The 18,611-nt window shown below is 37.0% G+C and overlaps 1 protein-coding gene across 6 annotated transcripts in view; it reads left to right on the top strand.

Moving 5' to 3' along the window:
• Nucleotides 1-18,611, top strand: part of CLCN3 (chloride voltage-gated channel 3) — a 54,207-nt gene that overhangs the window by 28,125 nt on the left and 7,471 nt on the right. For all 6 annotated transcript variants that reach the window (XM_068137116.1, XM_068137117.1, XM_068137121.1 and 3 more), the window contains 9 exons: nucleotides 4,295-4,452; nucleotides 6,995-7,094; nucleotides 9,174-9,361; nucleotides 10,036-10,158; nucleotides 11,468-11,674; nucleotides 12,097-12,177; nucleotides 13,384-13,929; nucleotides 15,241-15,427; nucleotides 16,745-17,143. In XM_068137116.1, the coding sequence (XP_067993217.1) occupies nucleotides 4,295-4,452; nucleotides 6,995-7,094; nucleotides 9,174-9,361; nucleotides 10,036-10,158; nucleotides 11,468-11,674; nucleotides 12,097-12,177; nucleotides 13,384-13,929; nucleotides 15,241-15,427; nucleotides 16,745-17,143 (1,989 nt within the window). The remainder of the gene's footprint in view (nucleotides 1-4,294; nucleotides 4,453-6,994; nucleotides 7,095-9,173; nucleotides 9,362-10,035; nucleotides 10,159-11,467; nucleotides 11,675-12,096; nucleotides 12,178-13,383; nucleotides 13,930-15,240; nucleotides 15,428-16,744; nucleotides 17,144-18,611) is intronic.

Below are 18,611 nucleotides of genomic sequence, written 5' to 3'. Positions count from 1 at the left end.
GGGGAATGTATTACTTGATTAAAAAGACTTTAAAATCATTTTTCATCAATAGTAGCAATTGACGGCACTGTGGCATGGCGTGCTGTGGTTCTGGCTCTGAAATGTCAAAAATACTTCTAACCAAGAAGAGATGATAGTGCTTAAAGACTCCCCTGCAGTGCTTGCAGACACATTCAAATAAATTGTCATTCTTTGCTCGCTTGTTTGTTAATTAAAAGCCTCATATTTTTGAACCTGAATATAGAGGCAGAAAGAAGCTGAGGCACTAACACAAACCCTGTGTGTACAAGAAGTGTAAATGACCCTTAGAGTCTGCATTGCATTCAGGATGCTTCCACACCTCTGTTCACTTTGCCACCTAATACCCAAGGACGCCTGGGTGAAGCAAAGCCTTGGATTAGTATCTGGCATCCTGAAAGCTACAGCCCTTGCTGATGTTAATGCTCAGCAGGTTTGGATGGTCAAGGAAAGCTTATTCCAGCCTTTGGAGTAAACTGATTAGCTTCAGTTTCACTTGGCAGAGGTGCATTTTTTTGCCTTTTTTTTAAACACCACCCACACACACACTGCTTGGAGTAATACAAATGTGCTATTTCTGTGCTACACAAATGTGGCACTTCTGTCAGCTAGAAGGGTTGCTGAGGGAAAGACTGTATGGTTGTGCACTATCTAGAAAAATGGATGTGTGAGCAGCAGCAAACTAGTGTAGTTTTGATATAAGAGTTAGTAGTTAAATATCTTGCAGACAAATACCTTTGAGCAGTTGGGTCCTATTATTGGTTTGCCATTGACTTCAATATTGATATTGTTTGTCTGTTGTGTTTGCAACTCTGAAATGTTTATCATAGGCACTTTGGGGAATTTTGAGCTCTGACAAATGGATCTTACTGTCCAGTGTCTGGTTATTAATGTGCATGTACAAATTTGAGTAATTTCAAGCAGAAGGACAAGCTTGGGGTCAAGCTGTGCCAATATGCCTTGTTGTGCTAAGTGCTTGTTGTGGTTTTGAAGACTAAGGCTGCTTGTATTTTGATGAAAAGCACTTGCAGTGAGTTGTAGCCTGAGAAAGGGTCTTGACATTTGAAAACTGGAAGAAAAGGGGAAACAAGGAAGGGAAAATACTTTCTGAGCACTGAGAATGTTGATAAGGCTATGTTTACTGAATCTTAAAATGTATTAAGGTAATGATGATTTCCTGTTTGAAGGTTACAGTGTTTTGATAAAAATGTATGGTAGGGATTTTAACTAAATCCATTTAATTGAAAATAAATTTAATAATATTTTGATGAAACTGGTAATAAATTATGAAAATTTGCGTATGTTTGTGCTGATGAGAGCCATTATCACCATAGCCGGAAGAAGCTTCTTACTGTGTGAAATGCTAGGGAAGGAAGGGAGGTGGAAGTTTGGAAAAGTGTTGAGTATTGGTAAAGGTGTATTTCTTGAAATTCTCCTGTTGAATAGTTATATACTACATGGATTTTACTAGCTGGAGAATGTACTCTCACAGCTGTCAGGTTTATGTATGTTAGATAAAGAGCATCAGATTTTGTATGGCTGTCTTCACAGTGCTCTGTAGGACAGCCTTTCTACCACATTAATGCAGGGTATTGCTGCTGCCTGTTACTTGGTACAAGATTGTCGCTATTCAGCTGCATCAGGTGTTCATGGCAGCTCTGTATTCTGCAAAAACACTTCTTTAGCTGTGTATCTTGTTCTATGTCTTCTCCCCATCATGCAGTAATAATTTACATTCCAGTATTTGCTTTCTAATTATGAGAATTGGAAATGGCAAGAGAATTGAACCCCTTATCCTAAAGCAAGGTTTTCACAATCACCTCTATTAGCAAATCCGATTTAATTGGTTGTTAACCTTTTATTAATGGAAGCATAGGTAGTGCCTCTCTACATTTGCCTTAAGAGAGACTAGCAGCAGCTTGGGGCAGAGATTTGCAGAGCTCATCTATGGGGAATAAATGAGGGAGAATTTAATATGGCACAGACTGGGATAAAAAACAGCACTGAGAGAGGTGGCAGCCAGGCTAGTATGAGAGAATGGTATTAACAGGATCACAGGATGTTAGAGTTGGGAAAGGATCTCCAGAGATCCTTAAGTCCAACCCCCTGCCAGAGCAGGACCATAGAATCTAGCACAGGTTGCTGAGAAATGCATCCAGATGGGTCTTGAAAGTCTCCAGAGAAGGAGACTCCGCAACCTCTCTGGGGAGCTTGTTCCAGTGCTCTGTGACTCTCACACTGAAGAAGTTCCTACTGATGTTGAGGTGGAACCTCCTGTGCTGTAGTTCATCTCCATTACCCCTTGTCCTATTACACGGTGCAACTGAGAAGAGCCTGTCCCCTCCCTCTTGACACCCAGACCTCAGATATTTAGAATAGAATAGAATTAACCAGGTTGGAAGAGACCTTTGAGGTCATCGATCCAACCTATCATCCAACACTATCTAATCAACTAAACCATGGCACCAAGCACCCCATCAAGTCTCTTCCTAAACACCTCCAGTGATGGTGACTCCACCACCTCCCCGGGCAGCCCATTTTACAAACATTTATTAAATCCCTCCTGAGTCTTCTCTTCTCCAGACTAAACAGCCCCAAGTCTCTCAACCTCTCCTCACAGGGCATGTACTCCAGTCCCTCAATCATCCTGGTAGCCTTCTGTTGGACTCTCTGGAGTAGATCCCTGTTCCTCTTGAAGTGGGGAGCCTGGGTATTGGCATTGTTGAGGAGCTACCTCTTGTGTTTGCATTTTCTTTTTTAATTTGAAGACTCTTTGCTTGCTTGTTTGTTTGTTTTTAAGTAGTCTTTTTACAGAATTTTGTAGCAGGTATAAATGAGACCTCTCAAGCAATAGATGACTGAGTATAATGCCAGGTGTCACACTGCTTTTGCTAGATCTCAGACTTCACAAATTTCAAAGGGAAAGGCACATTTTACCTCTGTCTAAATCTAATTGTCAGTTGTCGGTGAGAGCTGGGGCTGGTAAACTCAACATTTGTAGTATTTGGAAGGTAAAATAGGCCCATTGAAGACTTTTCTGTAAGTTGGAAACTTCTACTGATAATACTAGGAAAATTAAAAAGAAAAACATCAAAAACCCAAACAAGCATAGCCAACTCAGAAAAAGCCCACCTGTCTAATCATCTGAGTGCTAGTCTAGTGAAGTGAGTTCTAGTACCTGCCTGAACTGATAGAAGTCCTGGCCAATTAGGGCCTACATTATTAAGAATATAGATTATTGTGGTATGCCACATGCTGTTAACCAAATTATTTTGTTCTTAGTCAAACAAGTGAGAGTAATCACTCTTTAAGTCATTGTCTATATGAACCTCATTATAAACATTCTTTTTACAGTGATTACTGTTGCAGAAACAGTTGGTGTTGGGTGGGCAAATGGTGACCATAATGTATTTAAGCAGCCAGCCATTCATTATACTTTGAATCTGTAAATATACCACAGGAATTCAAAAAATCTATATTGTTGCATAACTGATGACAGTTTTAAGCTTAAAAAGAAAACAACAAACAACTTTCTTGATCACTTGTGACTAGGGAAAAGTTCTCAGTACCCCTCTTGTTCTCATTACTCTGATCACTGAAAGAAATACTGTTGGAATGTTGCTCTGCTGGCTGCTTGTGAATGAACTAGCTAGTGATGATGAATTAGTACAAGACATTTAAAACTTTTCAAGACTGAGGGCTGTTCTGTGAGTTACCTGAGAGAAATAAATTTTTAAAAAGTAAAACTTTGCTTGGCTTTCTGTTACTTTATTTTAGCTGTGCTGATCATCTGTTGCTAATGTATTCATAGGTTTGGTTTAGAAATGTAGGAGATAAGTAATCAATGGTGTGTGTATTTTAACATAAGGAAGTGCTGTGAACTTTAATCATCTGGTTTTGTTTTCTCACAGTCAGATTTTCTTCTGGTAGTTCACAAACTGAACAGTAAACTTAAAATGTGTGTTGAAGCTGCTCTCTTTTTCTGCTTTGTTCTGTTGAAGTTTCTCTGAAGTCTGCATACAAAGCAGAAAAACAATTGACAAATACATTCATGTTTAACCAATGGAAATAGTATCACTAAGGTGCAAATTTAATCTGCAGATGAGTGACAGGAAAAATAGATGTGCAGCACTGAAAGACCTAAATGAAGTAAAATATGCATATTATGGGAAGGATGTCAATTTTTTGTTTGGAAATTGTGGATGTCGTAGTGCTAGGAACATTACAATATCCATCTTTGCAGAATTAATTTCTTCCTGTCTTTCCTCTGCCACAGGAACTCATTATACAATGACAAATGGAGGAAGTATCAACAGTTCAACGCATTTACTGGATCTTCTGGATGAACCAATTCCTGGAGTAGGAACATACGATGACTTCCATACCATTGACTGGGTTCGAGAGAAGTGCAAAGACAGAGAAAGGCACAGACGGGTACTTGAGACAAATAACATACTGGGAAAATACTTTTTGTTGGATGTTGGTCTGATCTAGTAATACACACACAAATATACATACTTTACATTGCAAGTTAAAATTACTTGAATGCTGTTAAAAAGCACTTATTTAATTGATACCTACAGTCCTGCAACAGTATTAGAAATTGGAGGGGAAATAGTAATTTAATGGAGGGGGAATAGCTTGCCATTATCCAGGTGACATATTTACAGTACTGTGTTGGTTTTTTGTTTGTTTGTTTTTATGTATGCTAGTATATTTAAGGCTATTGTCCAGTGTAGATATATTTGTACCAGCACAATAGTGCTAATGGTGGTACTTGTACGGAGAAGTGAGCACCAGTCTATATTGCTTTTACACTGACACAAGTGTGTCTGTGCTAATGCTCTGTAGTGCTGTGTTTGTTAGAATTATGCAGAGTGAAAATTCTCTCATCTGAAACACGTCATAGCTTAAAAGAACAGTGATCTAAATATGTGTGGTAAATGTCCTTTCCAGTCTCCCATCACAGAACTTGCCTTTTGTCTCCCCTCTATTGATCTCTTCAGGAGATCTCCAAAGCTCAGGCCATTCATTTTTATCAGTTTTGCACTAGTTTAGAACCCAAAACGTTCAGAATTGCACTATAGTGCTTTTTTTAAAGAAAAGATCTGAGAACACACAGCTTGTTTGAATGCTTTTAATTGAAAGTAAGGTGTTTTCCATGTAATACTTCATAGCTTTGTGTCTGTGGTGGGTTGAAAATTCCCCCCACCATTAGGTTTGCCACACCAGCACAGTTCAAAGCAAGTGAAAGCTGTGTTTACAAGCAAAACTACAATGAAATGTACACAATGAATATGTACAAAATATATGGTATTTACAATATTTGCATGTATTTAACAACTAATGAATAGTACAAGGACCCCCCTGGTCAAAGAAAGACCAGGGGAAGTCGTCAGCAAAACTCATTCACCTTTCAACACCCTCCCTGCCCCGTCTCCCCTTAGCCCCTTGTACATAAAAGGAACAAGAGGCAGAGCAGAGAAGTTAGAACTTAGCCAAAATAATGCAGCCAAGGTCAAGCAGAAATGCGTTAGTATCTCTCCCAGAGCGAAGAAGTGAGAGAAGTGAGATTGTTTTGGTACAACTAGTTTTAGTCCCTTATTTCTTCCAGTGGGATTGTTTAGAACTATGGTTATTTTCCTTTTTACACCCATTAGTGGTTTGTTTACATTTTACTACTTTCTGTTCAAGATCGATGGAAAAGTTTTAAAGGCATAGCCTAAAACTAGCACAATGTCTAACCAGTAATTAACACAATGCAGATGTGTAGGTTAGTATCTAGTGGATATGCCATTGGGTAGAACTCTGAGCCTGACTATCCTGGCAAGGGAGATCACATCTGGAAGCAGGTTATCTGGAGTGAAATCTCCCAGCTCTAGCTCATTTAAATGTCTGAGACTGGAAGAGTCAGGCAACACAGTTCAGAGTTAATAGTCACAGCCCTGTTGTGAAATCTATAAATACGTCCTAAATGGTAGGAGAGTATTTGGCCATGTAATCAAAGATGTGGAAAGAAGATGGAATGAGTGCTAGTTGATGGTGGTTTTGAAAGACATGCTCCTATAAAATTAAAAATGTAGAGGGGAAACTGTATGTTATCCTGCTTTAGTAGAGGGCTTGGACTAGATGATTTCAAAGGTCCTTTCCAATACCCAACATTCAGTGATTCTGTGTGGCATTTATTTGCTTTAGGGGTGGTACTTTTTTCTAGGTTTCCATGTGCAGTATTGTACTTTCTTGGTTTGTGGTTCATTGTTTTATTTTTTTCCCTTTCTGTTTGTTGCACATACTTTCTGCCTTCTTTTACAGCATGAGAAAATCCTCAGAATAGGATCCAATTACATAATGGAGGTTAAATCATAAAACAAGTTAAACACAATTTTCAGCTAAGTGTGCAAAGTAAAGTAAATAAGGCTAAAATAAGAACTACTATTTTTTTCAGTACAGTAACTTTAGATGTCATTAGTAATAGTTGTCTATAAATGTTATAAGGCAGTTAAGCAGTTTCTGGGTTGGTTTTATTTTTATGTGGGTTTTTGCTTATAAGTAAAAGAAAGATGTTTGTATTTGAAATAGGAGTTTAGGAATTTGGACTACATGGAATAGCTTATTAATAGCACACAAACAGTTTATTTGAGAATAAAAAAATACTAATATTTAGAAGATAACTCATTTTGCAGTTATATGTTTTAGATGTGTATCACTGACAGTATCCATTTGTCTTAAATATATATTTCCTTGGTTTTAGTTCTTTAAAACAAACAAACTTACTCTTTTCTGTCAGTTGTTTAACATCTGAATAACCAAACTAATTTTTCTACATAAATCACTAGATATGAGGAGAATACTTGGAGATTGAAGAGAGGGTATATTTGCCTGCAGCCTGCATCATGTGATTTGTATGACATACTTTTTTCCCCCTCCTATTTATATTGCAGAAATACGCAAGTACACATACAATTTCTCTTTGCAGATTAACAGCAAGAAGAAAGAATCAGCATGGGAGATGACAAAAAGTTTGTATGATGCGTGGTCAGGATGGCTAGTAGTCACACTGACTGGTTTGGCATCAGGTAAATTAAAACCCAGGACTTTTCTTACGTTTGTCAGCAAGTGTAGTTACTGTGCTTTTCATTTGTGCCTTATCTACCAGTCTGGATAAGAGCTGGTTCAGATTACTGCCATACTTCCATGAGGGAAGGAAAAGGTTGACTACCTCAATTTACAGGCATTAGCACATTGAGGTTTTGCTAATTAAGTGGAAAACCAGATCCACCCAAAATTTAGTGAGAGTTTCCCAAGGTTACTGATCTACCACCTACTAAACTACCAATATTATTTAGTGCTGTCATTGGGAATGGTGTTTTCTGTTTCTGTTAAATGCTGGGTTTTCCCTGTAGGATTTCTTGTGAAAGTGTATTAAGTGGTTCAGTTCTATGAATTTGGTTTGGTTTGTTGTTTGCTAGGAACTTTACTGGATTCCTTAGCTTATTTCATGTGGACCAAACAGCTGATATATGTGTAGTTTTGGTAAACACAGTTGTAAAACGTGTTATACCTGAGCAAAGTCTAGGTGCGTTTTGATTTCATACCTTCCTAGAGGCTGTTACAAAGAAAATACTAGCTTTAACAGGCAGAGCATGTTAGCTTCTGCTTCTACTCTTTAAGGTGTTTTAGAATACGTTTTACAGCAAAAACCATCTGATAGTTTGTGGCCCACCTGTCATGCAGTCCTGCTTTCTTTCAGTGTAGTCTGGAGTGGCCAAAATGTGCAGGAGTGAGAAGTCACAAACACTGTGCAAAATTTTTCCACAAAAGTATTTTGAACAAGTCTTTGAATGCTAGGAAAATGGGTTTAGCTGCAGAGTATGGCTATACCTATTAAAAAGGCATGGTAACTATCTAATTGCTACTTAACCACTTTGACAAATCACATATAAATTAATATGTATGCAGAGTTTGTAGCTTGTTTATGCACCTCTGAATGTACAAACTGGGAGTATATAATTATTGGAAATTGCTTGTAGTAATTTAAGTGTTGTGTTTCCACACACACATACACACATGAAACTGCTATGTATATTGAAATTCCTTTACTATATTTCTGAGCACCAAAGGGAGCAAACTCTGACCATGAACATTCTTGGGTTTTTCCAGTTTCAGTTGCTTTCTGTTGTATGTGTCTAATGAATCTTAAATGGTACAACCTTGATGTCAGATAGGGAGGTCTTACGTTTATGCATTTCAAATAATTTTGTTAAAATGCTATTCTCCTGAAGTACTGCCTTTGAATTTGGCCCAGCATCTCAAATGGAGGATCTGCCAAGATCAGTAAATGTAAATTAGTAAATCAGAGGTAATTCTCTGCTACCAATTTACAATGGTAAATTCTAGTTATCTCTAGACAGCTATTTCTAGAAGTGATTAATACTTTTAAAAAAAACCCAAATTATAACTAATTAACAGTTGTACGTGTTCACAACAATACTGACTTTGGAAGTAGTTTTTCAGTATAATGCTGCCATGAAAAACTGTTCTGCTATTGTGAAGTAAAAAGGATCTTAAACTGTTTTTAAAAAAACCTTTGAAGCAATTTTGGGAGTAGTGCCTACTACTTGAGGACTCTTCAGGAATTAGTTACAACACAGGATGCCCCCTAAGCTTTGAGTTTGTGAACTGCTCAGCATCTGTAGTGTTTGTTACCTACAGTAGGAATTTTACATGCTCACCATGTTGCGGAATGATGGATCACATTAATGTCATCAGAGTTTATTTGGTGGAGTTTTTTAATGTTCCAAAGTACTGTTGAAATGAGTTCTGTCAGAAGATCTATTGTCTCTTTCACCACAAATTGTGTCAGTCCTCTTCTGATTTTTAACTCAGTGTCAGTGAGCTGTTGGAGAGCTGTGGCTTAGTAAAAAAAAAAAACCAGGAAGAAAAAATGAACTTGGGAAGTATACAAGGGATTAGATTCTTCATTAAATAGTAATCTTACTATCCTGTAAATAGGACATACTACTGGAAGTCAGTAATATTTTAAATGTCATCTTTTTTTAGGATTTCTGTCATTTCACTTTGTGTCAAGTAACACCACTCATTGCTTCATTTTAGCTGTTTAACAGAATATTAACACAAAACTGTTTCTACAACAGGAGCATTGGCAGGATTGATTGACATTGCTGCTGACTGGATGACTGACTTGAAGGAAGGCATTTGCCTTAGTGCTTTGTGGTTTAACCATGAGCAGTGTTGTTGGGGTTCAAATGAGACAACGTTTGAGGAGAGGGATAAATGTCCACAGTGGAAAACATGGGCAGAATTAATAATTGGACAAGCAGAAGTATATATCCATTTTTCTGATGGTTTTGCTTAACAGCTCAACAGAATATGGAAAGAAAACAATGGCCTTAAGGTTGGGGTACTAAACAGAGATTTGGGTTGTACAGCCTGCTCCACTTTTTCGGTGTTTGAATTTATTAATAGGTTATATAGTAGTAAATAAGCATTTTGTGCACTGCAGAGGGTCTTGGACTGTTGCAGGTGTAAAGTGTAAGTTAACAACTGTTAATAACACAGGAGTCTCTGTTCTTGATCATAGCTATACATAAAAAAAAAGGAAACCTGTGGAATCCTTTGATAGCAAAGAATAGATTTGTTTTATTTGTTCTACCACAAAGTTTTTAAATAAAAAAGATTTGTTCAGTGTTCAATAGATTTTAGCAGTTAATAGCTATTAAAAATACCTGTGCTGTGTTTATTTTTTCCTTTTTAAGGTCAAGTGTTAGAGCACTTCCTGCCTTGTATAACCCAGTTTTTGCTGACGTATGGGTATTCGTGACTTTATGTTTTTCAAACAAAAATCGTCTCTTCCTTGCTGAGTAATAATTACTGTCCCTCAAAATGTGTACCAAGTGTACATGCACAGCAAGAAGACATCTGGGTTATTTTAAATGGTGATTTTGCTCCTACCTGTAATCTATATTCTGACAAATTTTCTTGTGTTTTTGTTTCTAGGGTCCAGGTTCATACATAATGAACTACATAATGTACATTTTCTGGGCTTTGAGCTTTGCCTTCTTAGCAGTTTCTCTGGTGAAGGTATTTGCTCCCTATGCCTGTGGCTCAGGGATACCTGAGGTGAGGTCTAATTAATATATACATTATAGATGTTTCATATTAATGTGGAAATTCCTGCTGCTTTACAGGGTCACGGGGGAGGCAAGAGAGAGTGCCCTGTAGCTTTAATGAAATACACTAATACAAGTATTGAAAGTGGCATAATGTAATTGTACCAATTGTTGCTGAGAAAATTACTCCAAATTTCAGAGTATGTCCTAAATGTGTAGTTTTTGCTGCACACCTGTGTCTGGACTACTCTTTAAGGAGCACTTAGCTTAAGAGAATTCTGAAGAGTGATTTCCAGATCTCCTCCCAGTCTCCACCCTCCCCACAGTGACAAGTGATTCATGGACAGAATAGGGGTCCGTTGATATAGTAATTGATCTTTTGTGTTGCACTGGCTGTAATAGCCTTAACTAGCACAAATAGTCAGACAGTCACAAAGTAAAATGTGTAGTATCCTCAAAACCTCTTTGTTGTTACAATTGCTGTCCTTGGCTGTGCACAGAACAGGAGGGGAAAATCTGACATTAGAGCCTGGTCACTCTTCAGTTCTCCAGTCACTCTGTAAATATTTCTTTATATATGCGTATCCTATAAGTTGAAGGACAAGCTCTGTCTCTGAATAAGCCAGAGTAGTTCTTTGCCATTGTTCCAGAAGCGATTTCATCCTAAATTGGTTTCAAATTTTAGCTGACCTTTACTTTCTAGACACAACTGCCCAGTGTTTTGTGTACATGTCCTCCTTTCCTATGAGAACTGTACTATTTCCTACACAGGGGCATATTTTCCAGGATAGTAATATGACACTGTTAGGCAAAATAATATCTTATAGAAGTGGCACATCTTTCCTAGTGGAAAAAGGCTGATCTTTTCCACCTTTATGTCAGGGTGTCTACTGTTATGTTTTGATGCAGAAAGGAGAAAACAGAGAGGGGTAAAATTGCTCGAATGCAACATTGCTATGATAGGCAACCTTGACTATAGTTTTTGCAGTTATACTTTTCTTTCAGGAGTTTTATGACTTCCGCTTAATAATTTACATCATAAACCAAAGAATGTAATCTTAGAAGCTACTGGAGATTAACTTTCCATTAAATGTAGTTGATAATGTTGTTGTTCTGTCTTTTAGAGCAAGTTACAAATGGAAAGCCTCTGGCAACCCAGTGGTCTCAGTGTAGCAATCTGAACAATACATGGTTTAAAGTGTGATAAAGTTAGTCATGTCCAAAGGCTATTCTTGAACTTATGCAACAAAAGTTATAAAATTAATAGTGCTCTAAAGAAAGCAGAATACAATACAGAAATTGTTTTTTGTTTCTTCTAGATAAAAACTATTTTGAGTGGCTTCATCATAAGAGGTTATTTGGGGAAGTGGACTTTGATGATAAAAACAATTACTTTAGTCTTGGCTGTCGCATCAGGTTTGAGTTTAGGAAAAGAAGGTCCCTTGGTACATGTTGCCTGCTGCTGTGGGAATATTTTTTCCTACCTCTTCCCAAAGTACAGCACAAATGAAGCTAAAAAAAGAGAGGTAAGTTCTTGTAAAAGCATTTCTAAAATGTATTGAATATCATACATTTTACAATTACTTGTTTAAAATATTTGTTCTTGCAGACAGTGTTTAGGCTTGCATTATCAATAGTTATTTATTGTGTTAAGAGCACTTTATGATTTCTAGTATTAGCACTTTCATAGACTCCTTTGAGTGTTTCACTGGGGAGGCTTTAACCAGCAGCCTTAGCTTCCTCATGGTTGGTACCTGGTCAGTGGCTGCGGAGGCCATGCCTTAAGAGCATTCTGATGCACTTGTTGCTTTTCTGTTAGCAAGTTTGTGTGTTCTTGATAGAAAGATGGAAGAAACTGATCACTGTAATGAGATTCTGTTCTTCATGTTTAAAGTGTATCACAGGCTGCAAAAAAAACAATGTTCACAGTAGTGGGTTTTTTTCCCAGGTGTTGTCAGCTGCCTCAGCAGCAGGGGTATCTGTAGCCTTTGGTGCCCCCATTGGTGGAGTCCTTTTCAGTCTGGAGGAGGTGAGTCAAGAAATGGCACTGAAGGGTCAATAGTTTAAAAAATGTCTTTTAGTATGAATAACCTCAAACTCCTTTTAAGCTACAGAATCATTCTTAAGAAGGAAATTATGTTTGCACCAACATGTTAAAGTCAAGAATCCTCTTACTGGCAAACTTTTTTCTTTGGAATGTCAGCTTTACTTTGTTCTCAGATATATATTTCTGGAGAGGGGCCGAGTCAGTCAATAATTACAGTTTATCTACACCTAGAGGTACAGCAGATTTTTATTCTAGGAGTGTAGTCTAAAAAGATAAATAAAATTGGGCCTTTTTAATTTTGAAAAAGGTTTTAGAAACCTATTCAGTTTTGTGAAGCAAGTTTTTAAACATAGTTTATCTTAAAGTTTCAGACACTAAACACTACTGAATATGTTAATTATTAAAAAGGCAAATATGGTATAAAACTGACCTCCTAGGCAACCAAACTTAGTTCTTCAAGAAATGGTTCATATTAAATTAGTTTTCATTAGTTGTCTTCAAACTTCATAAGAATGTTATATAGATCCTTAGCAGTTTTAAAGATAGCAAAAATTCTAGAAGTCTCTGAACTAAAAATAGAAGTAAAATATTCTGTCAGTTATAATGTTCTGTTTCAGTGGGGGATTTTGAGAAATTCCTTTGGTGTCCAAAAAAGCTCAGAAGACAACTCCTGCAATTCCAGTCAGGCTGTGTGGGGCATTAGTATGAAATGGCTTGTTCTCTTTTGAGGATTAATACATTTTTGTAAATGTTTTAATTATACTTCATAAAAGTAACACATCTGCTAGAAACTTTTCAGTGTGGCTTGAATGGAGATGAAACTGTATTTGCAGGAAATTTGAGAGAGCAACTAGTACACAGCCTGGTTCTTATCGATGCTAGAATGAGATGCTTATAAACATAACTGCTATGCATTGTTTCTCAAGAGTCTTAAACCAGCAGTGGTTTCAACAGTGGTTTTGACCACACATTCAACACTGCTCCATACTGACTTTAAAACTGGTAGAGGTATGAATTGTTGTAGAGCTTTTAAAAAATGTAGTATGGAGCTCCTGTGGTCCAAGTGAATAGTATTGATAATGTTCAGCTTACACTATGAGAGCAGCAGTGCTCTAACACATGCATGAAATGGTCTTTCCAGGATATTTAGTGTAATCACTAATAATTGTCATGTGTTGCCTTTTGCAGGTCAGTTACTATTTCCCACTGAAAACTTTATGGAGATCATTTTTTGCTGCTTTAGTAGCTGCATTTGTTTTAAGGTCCATCAATCCTTTTGGTAATAGCCGCCTAGTTCTTTTTTATGTGGAATACCACACTCCTTGGTACCTTTTTGAACTGCTTCCTTTCATTCTTCTGGGAGTATTTGGTGGGCTCTGGGGAGCATTTTTCATCCGAGCAAACATTGCATGGTGCCGTCGACGTAAATCTACAAAATTTGGGAAGTACCCTGTCCTGGAGGTTATTATTGTTGCAGCAATAACAGCTGTCATTGCATTCCCTAATCCATACACAAGGCTAAACACCAGTGAGCTTATCAAAGAGCTCTTCACAGACTGTGGGCCGTTGGAGTCCTCCTCCCTCTGTGACTACAGAAATGATATGAATGCAAGCAAAATAGTAGATGATATTCCTGATCGTCCAGCAGGCACTGGAGTCTATTCAGCTATATGGCAGTTGTGTTTAGCACTCATATTTAAAATAATCATGACAGTCTTCACCTTTGGTATCAAGGTAAGTGTGAATGCAGTGATTATTATTGCCTTTGTCATTTTCCATCTCTCAAAGCTAGCAGCTTTATTTGTAGATTTCTTTTTTATGTGTAGATCTTTAAACAAACAAACAGAAAAGTCTTTTTCCTGTTAATTAGGAAGCAAATCTTGTAGGAAACAGTATTAAGTTTAATTAAATTCAAACTAGCTCTTTGTTCAGCTGAACAGAACCATGTGCTAACTATAACAGAGAACAGTAACTGTATGGATGGATCACTGTTTACATGGGCCTGATTCAGCAATAAGGTTGATTCTAAAATTTCCAAGTGAAACAACCACTTAAGTTCCTTGGTCCTGTTATGTGGAGAAAATGAGGCTAAAGGGAGACCTTACCTGTCTCTAAAACTACCTGAAAAGAAATTGTAGCAAGGTGGATGGAATCACTGTCCTTGGAATTGTTAAAAAAAGGTGTAGATATCATGCTTTGGGACATGGTTTAGTGGTGGACATGGCATTGTTAGGTTAATGGTGTGACTCAATGGCCCTGGAGGTCTTTTGATTGATTCTATGATAACAGCCATTTCTTAAATGAATCCTCACTTCTTGGAGGTGCTGATAGAAGCAGAGTTGCAATAATACTTACTAAGCCATGTTGGTGGCTATGTGGTCTTTTCAGGTTTTAATTAATAATGCAAAAAACAATTTAAATAACTAAAATTACAGCAGGAGCTGGTTTTACAGTAATGTGTTATCTGCTTTTTGCAGTGGGAGTTGTCCTGCTTTTTTCTCTCTCCGCATATTTAGCATTCTGTATATAGTCCCTTGTATAGGAAACTGCAATACAGTAAGCAAAGTTTCTTTTAAAATGACCTGTATAGTGGGCCATCTAATTTATAGCTGTGTCAGGAGCCACTCTGGGAAAGCAGTCTGATGTGCAAAGCTTGTTTAGTAAGTGAATGTTGACTCAGATAAGCATGAGGTAATACAGGAAGACTTTTCAGTACTAGTAGCATAGCCGATATTGGACACACATATGGTTAAGAGTTGCGTTGCTGGCATTGAAAGTCTGTGGCCCTGTATTGATGATGGATTTGCTACTAAATACACTATAACATAACAAATGTGCTCACAAAATGGATTCAGCTAACTGTGTTAATCAGAGATATCAATAGCATTGTGGTTTACTAACCTTGCAGGATCAGTTTATATGGTTTTAACCGGACAATTTGAGCATTCTCATCTCTTTTTGGAAAAAGGCAATAATTTACTTGTAGAACAATGCATCATGTATGTTCCCATTAGCATGACAGCAGGTTTTCTGGTTTTGTTGCAGGTTCCATCTGGGTTGTTCATACCTAGTATGGCAATTGGAGCAATAGCTGGAAGGATTGTTGGAATTGCAGTGGAGCAGCTGGCTTACTACCATCATGACTGGTTCATTTTCAAGGAGTGGTGTGAAGTTGGAGCTGACTGTATTACACCTGGTCTTTATGCCATGGTTGGAGCTGCTGCATGCTTAGGTAAATAAAAATATTTAAAAGTAATTAAGTATCTGATTTACTGTGTGTTGCCAAAATAATGATTTAAAATTTGAAGGAAATACAAATGTGTGCTGTTTTAGAGCACCTTCTCATATGGACTTCCCTCTCTTCAGAATAATGCATTCAGATCTCTACATGAGACTCAGAACTTTGTGGTCTGAGGAATAATATGTAAAACTTAAATTCTTCTGTTTCTCATCAATAATAGTGTTTGGCCTTTTTTTTTTTTTTTTGGTATCAATCAGAAAAAATAGTTTTTTGAAATGGAGTAGAGGATTTGCAGAGTGAAGTACTGTTGAAATGATTAAAAGGAGGGGACATGATAAGCTGCCAGGTCTATATGAAATGCAAAAGATGTTCTTGCAATTAGTAATCCAAACAAAACTTTCTGAAGTGTCTAATGTCTTTAGTCCAGCTTGAGGTATCTTTAAGTCTGATTTATAAATAGTTGAAAATCAGCTTCATGGAAAGAGGCTTAACTTGAATGTCTGAACTAGGAGAGGTTTTTTGAAGGCCTTGTCTTGTGCTAACTTATAACTTCATTGCCTTAGAAATTAAACTTAAAAGCTGTTAGTATGGATTCCACAAAAACGTAGTTTTACTTAAAGTGCATTTGAGCAATCAAACCTGTGGTACAAATTTAGTTTTTGTAGAAGTTGTTCTGGTTCACAGTAGTTTAACGTCATTCACATTTGAATGCATTGAAGGAAAGACCATATTCTTTTATTGAATGAAGATACGGCTTCAGAAACCTTGGCAGAAAAACACAACCTGATATTAACAAAAGTGAAATACAATCACTCTTGTCTGCCATTGTCCAAGAAAGATTTCTTGTCATCAGTCAGAATTCTCTTTAGCTTTTATTATTCCAGCAACAGCATTGAATTCCTAATCCTCCAGACAGTGTAGCTGTTGCATTGCTACCTGTGAATTCCCTGCATTAGTTCTATTCTTCTAAATTCTTACTGGATTTCCTTGCATTTCACAGTATTTCTAACCTTAAAGAGGTATGGAGAAACACATCATTCTGTTCTTAGTTTATGTGAAATAACTACACATATTTCTCAAATTCCTTTATTTTCTCACTTTCTAGGAATTTTACATAAAGTTCTCTTTTTTTTAACCTCTTAAAGTCTTTATTTTTTCTGTATGCTTCTGTTTGTGTTATACAGAATGATGGTTGTCAGATGACCTTTAATGGCAAAGTTGTATTTGTAGCTCTCAACAGGAGGGCAGAAAATTCTGAATTCATTATTATCTGATACTAGAATATTTTGGCTACTGTTTTTCTTGCAGGTGGTGTGACAAGAATGACTGTGTCCCTCGTAGTTATTGTCTTTGAGCTAACAGGAGGGCTGGAATATATTGTTCCCCTAATGGCTGCAGTCATGACCAGTAAGTGGGTAGGAGATGCCTTTGGTAGGGAAGGCATCTATGAGGCACACATCCGACTGAATGGATATCCTTTCTTGGATGCAAAGGAAGAATTTACTCACACAACCCTGGCTGCTGATGTTATGAGACCTCGAAGAAGCGACCCACCGTTAGCCGTTCTGACGCAGGATAATATGACAGTTGAAGATATAGAAAACTTAATCAATGAAACCAGCTATAATGGTTTTCCTGTTATTATGTCAAAAGAATCACAGAGACTGGTGGGCTTTGCTCTAAGAAGAGATCTAACTATTGCAATAGGTAATTATCTTCCAGTATTACATGATCATGTATGCCAATTTCAATGCTTTTATAACTTAAACCAGAAATTACACTGTAAGCTTATTTCAGATTCAGATACCTCACACTGTATCTTCCTATATTGTAGTATATGATGATCTTCAATAGCAGGCTTTGAAAGAGCAGAAATGTTAATCTTTCTGTCATAAAACCAGAAGCTGACATACTGAAGTAGACCAAAATGATTGAGTCTGGTAATTTCATTTGTTTCAAGGCTTTTGCTAATATCTCTTTTCCTCCAATGACACTACACCAATGTTCTTGAAATTGAGAGTTCACATTTTAGAGCAGCAGGATCCTGTGAGGGTTAGTGTCCAAGTAATTTTAAATTTTAAATGTATATCATACTTCTCTCTGACAATATGTTACTTACTGTTGTTATAACAACTAAGATTGTATTATGAAGAGAGAAGTGAAACACTGATTATTTTAATTTTATATTTTCCAGTTTGCTTGTGTAAGGGAAGTTTGGCTCTCAGTGCACGAGCACACAAGGCCTGTTTGGGCCCTTTTGATCTATGTGTTAGAACTTGTGTGATACTTGTAACAATGCTTTGTGCTCTTGCAAGAAACAGTAGATTTTGAGGATAATCATAACCAAATTAAAAAAAAAGTAATTGTTACATAAGAAAGTGTTACAAAACTCATATTTAGTGCACGTTAAGCTATTTTTTCTTTTTTTTTCCTGTCATTTGTAAGATTTTACATTGACAAGGTACACCTGTAATATTTTGTACATTAACAAAGACACTTGAGAAAAAGATGCAAAAGTCTCCTGAAGCTTTAAATTTTTAAAGTTTTGTGAACACAATATTGTTTACTTGAGTGAAACTCCTCCCTGTGGTCTTAATACTGTGGACACCACAGTGTTTTGCTATGTGGGGTGTATAGGAGTGACCAAAATTTGGAGATTATTATAGGCATTATGCTGGTTGAAGTTTGCATTTACTTAAGAGTAAATGGGGGAATGGCCCAACATTTATCTAATAATAGACTTCCACAGGTAAGACTCATTTCAGCTGCTGAGACTCTACAGAGCAAGTTGCTTAGTCTTGGATTTTGACTGGCTTAAAAGAGCTGAAAATGTTCAGTACAGGGGGGATGCTGTTGTCACCAAGGGGATGAAAACATGGAAAGGGAGAAGAGCCAGTTCACAAAAAAAAAATAAAATAAATTCATTTTAAACAAGGAAGAAAATATCTGCAGAGTGCTCAGAAATGAGCTTCTTGGTTTCAAACAAACAATACTACAGCCACTAGAACCATAACATGACAGACTGGTTTTCTTCTGGACTGTTTCGTCAACAGCTATCTATGTGTTTCCTGCATCTTATTTTTAAAGTTTTTACCACTTTACAGTAAATAAAAGTTATTTATTGGAGTGAGAGAAGTAGTGTGGTAGATAACATTTGCGGTCTCTGCACAAACAA

Source organism: Melanerpes formicivorus, unplaced genomic scaffold (genome assembly GCF_026170545.1).
Source record: "Melanerpes formicivorus ecotype bairdi unplaced genomic scaffold, bMelFor1.0.p_v2 SCAF_4, whole genome shotgun sequence".
NCBI lineage: Eukaryota > Metazoa > Chordata > Aves > Piciformes > Picidae > Melanerpes > Melanerpes formicivorus.
This window is presented reverse-complemented; position numbering and strand designations above follow the sequence as displayed.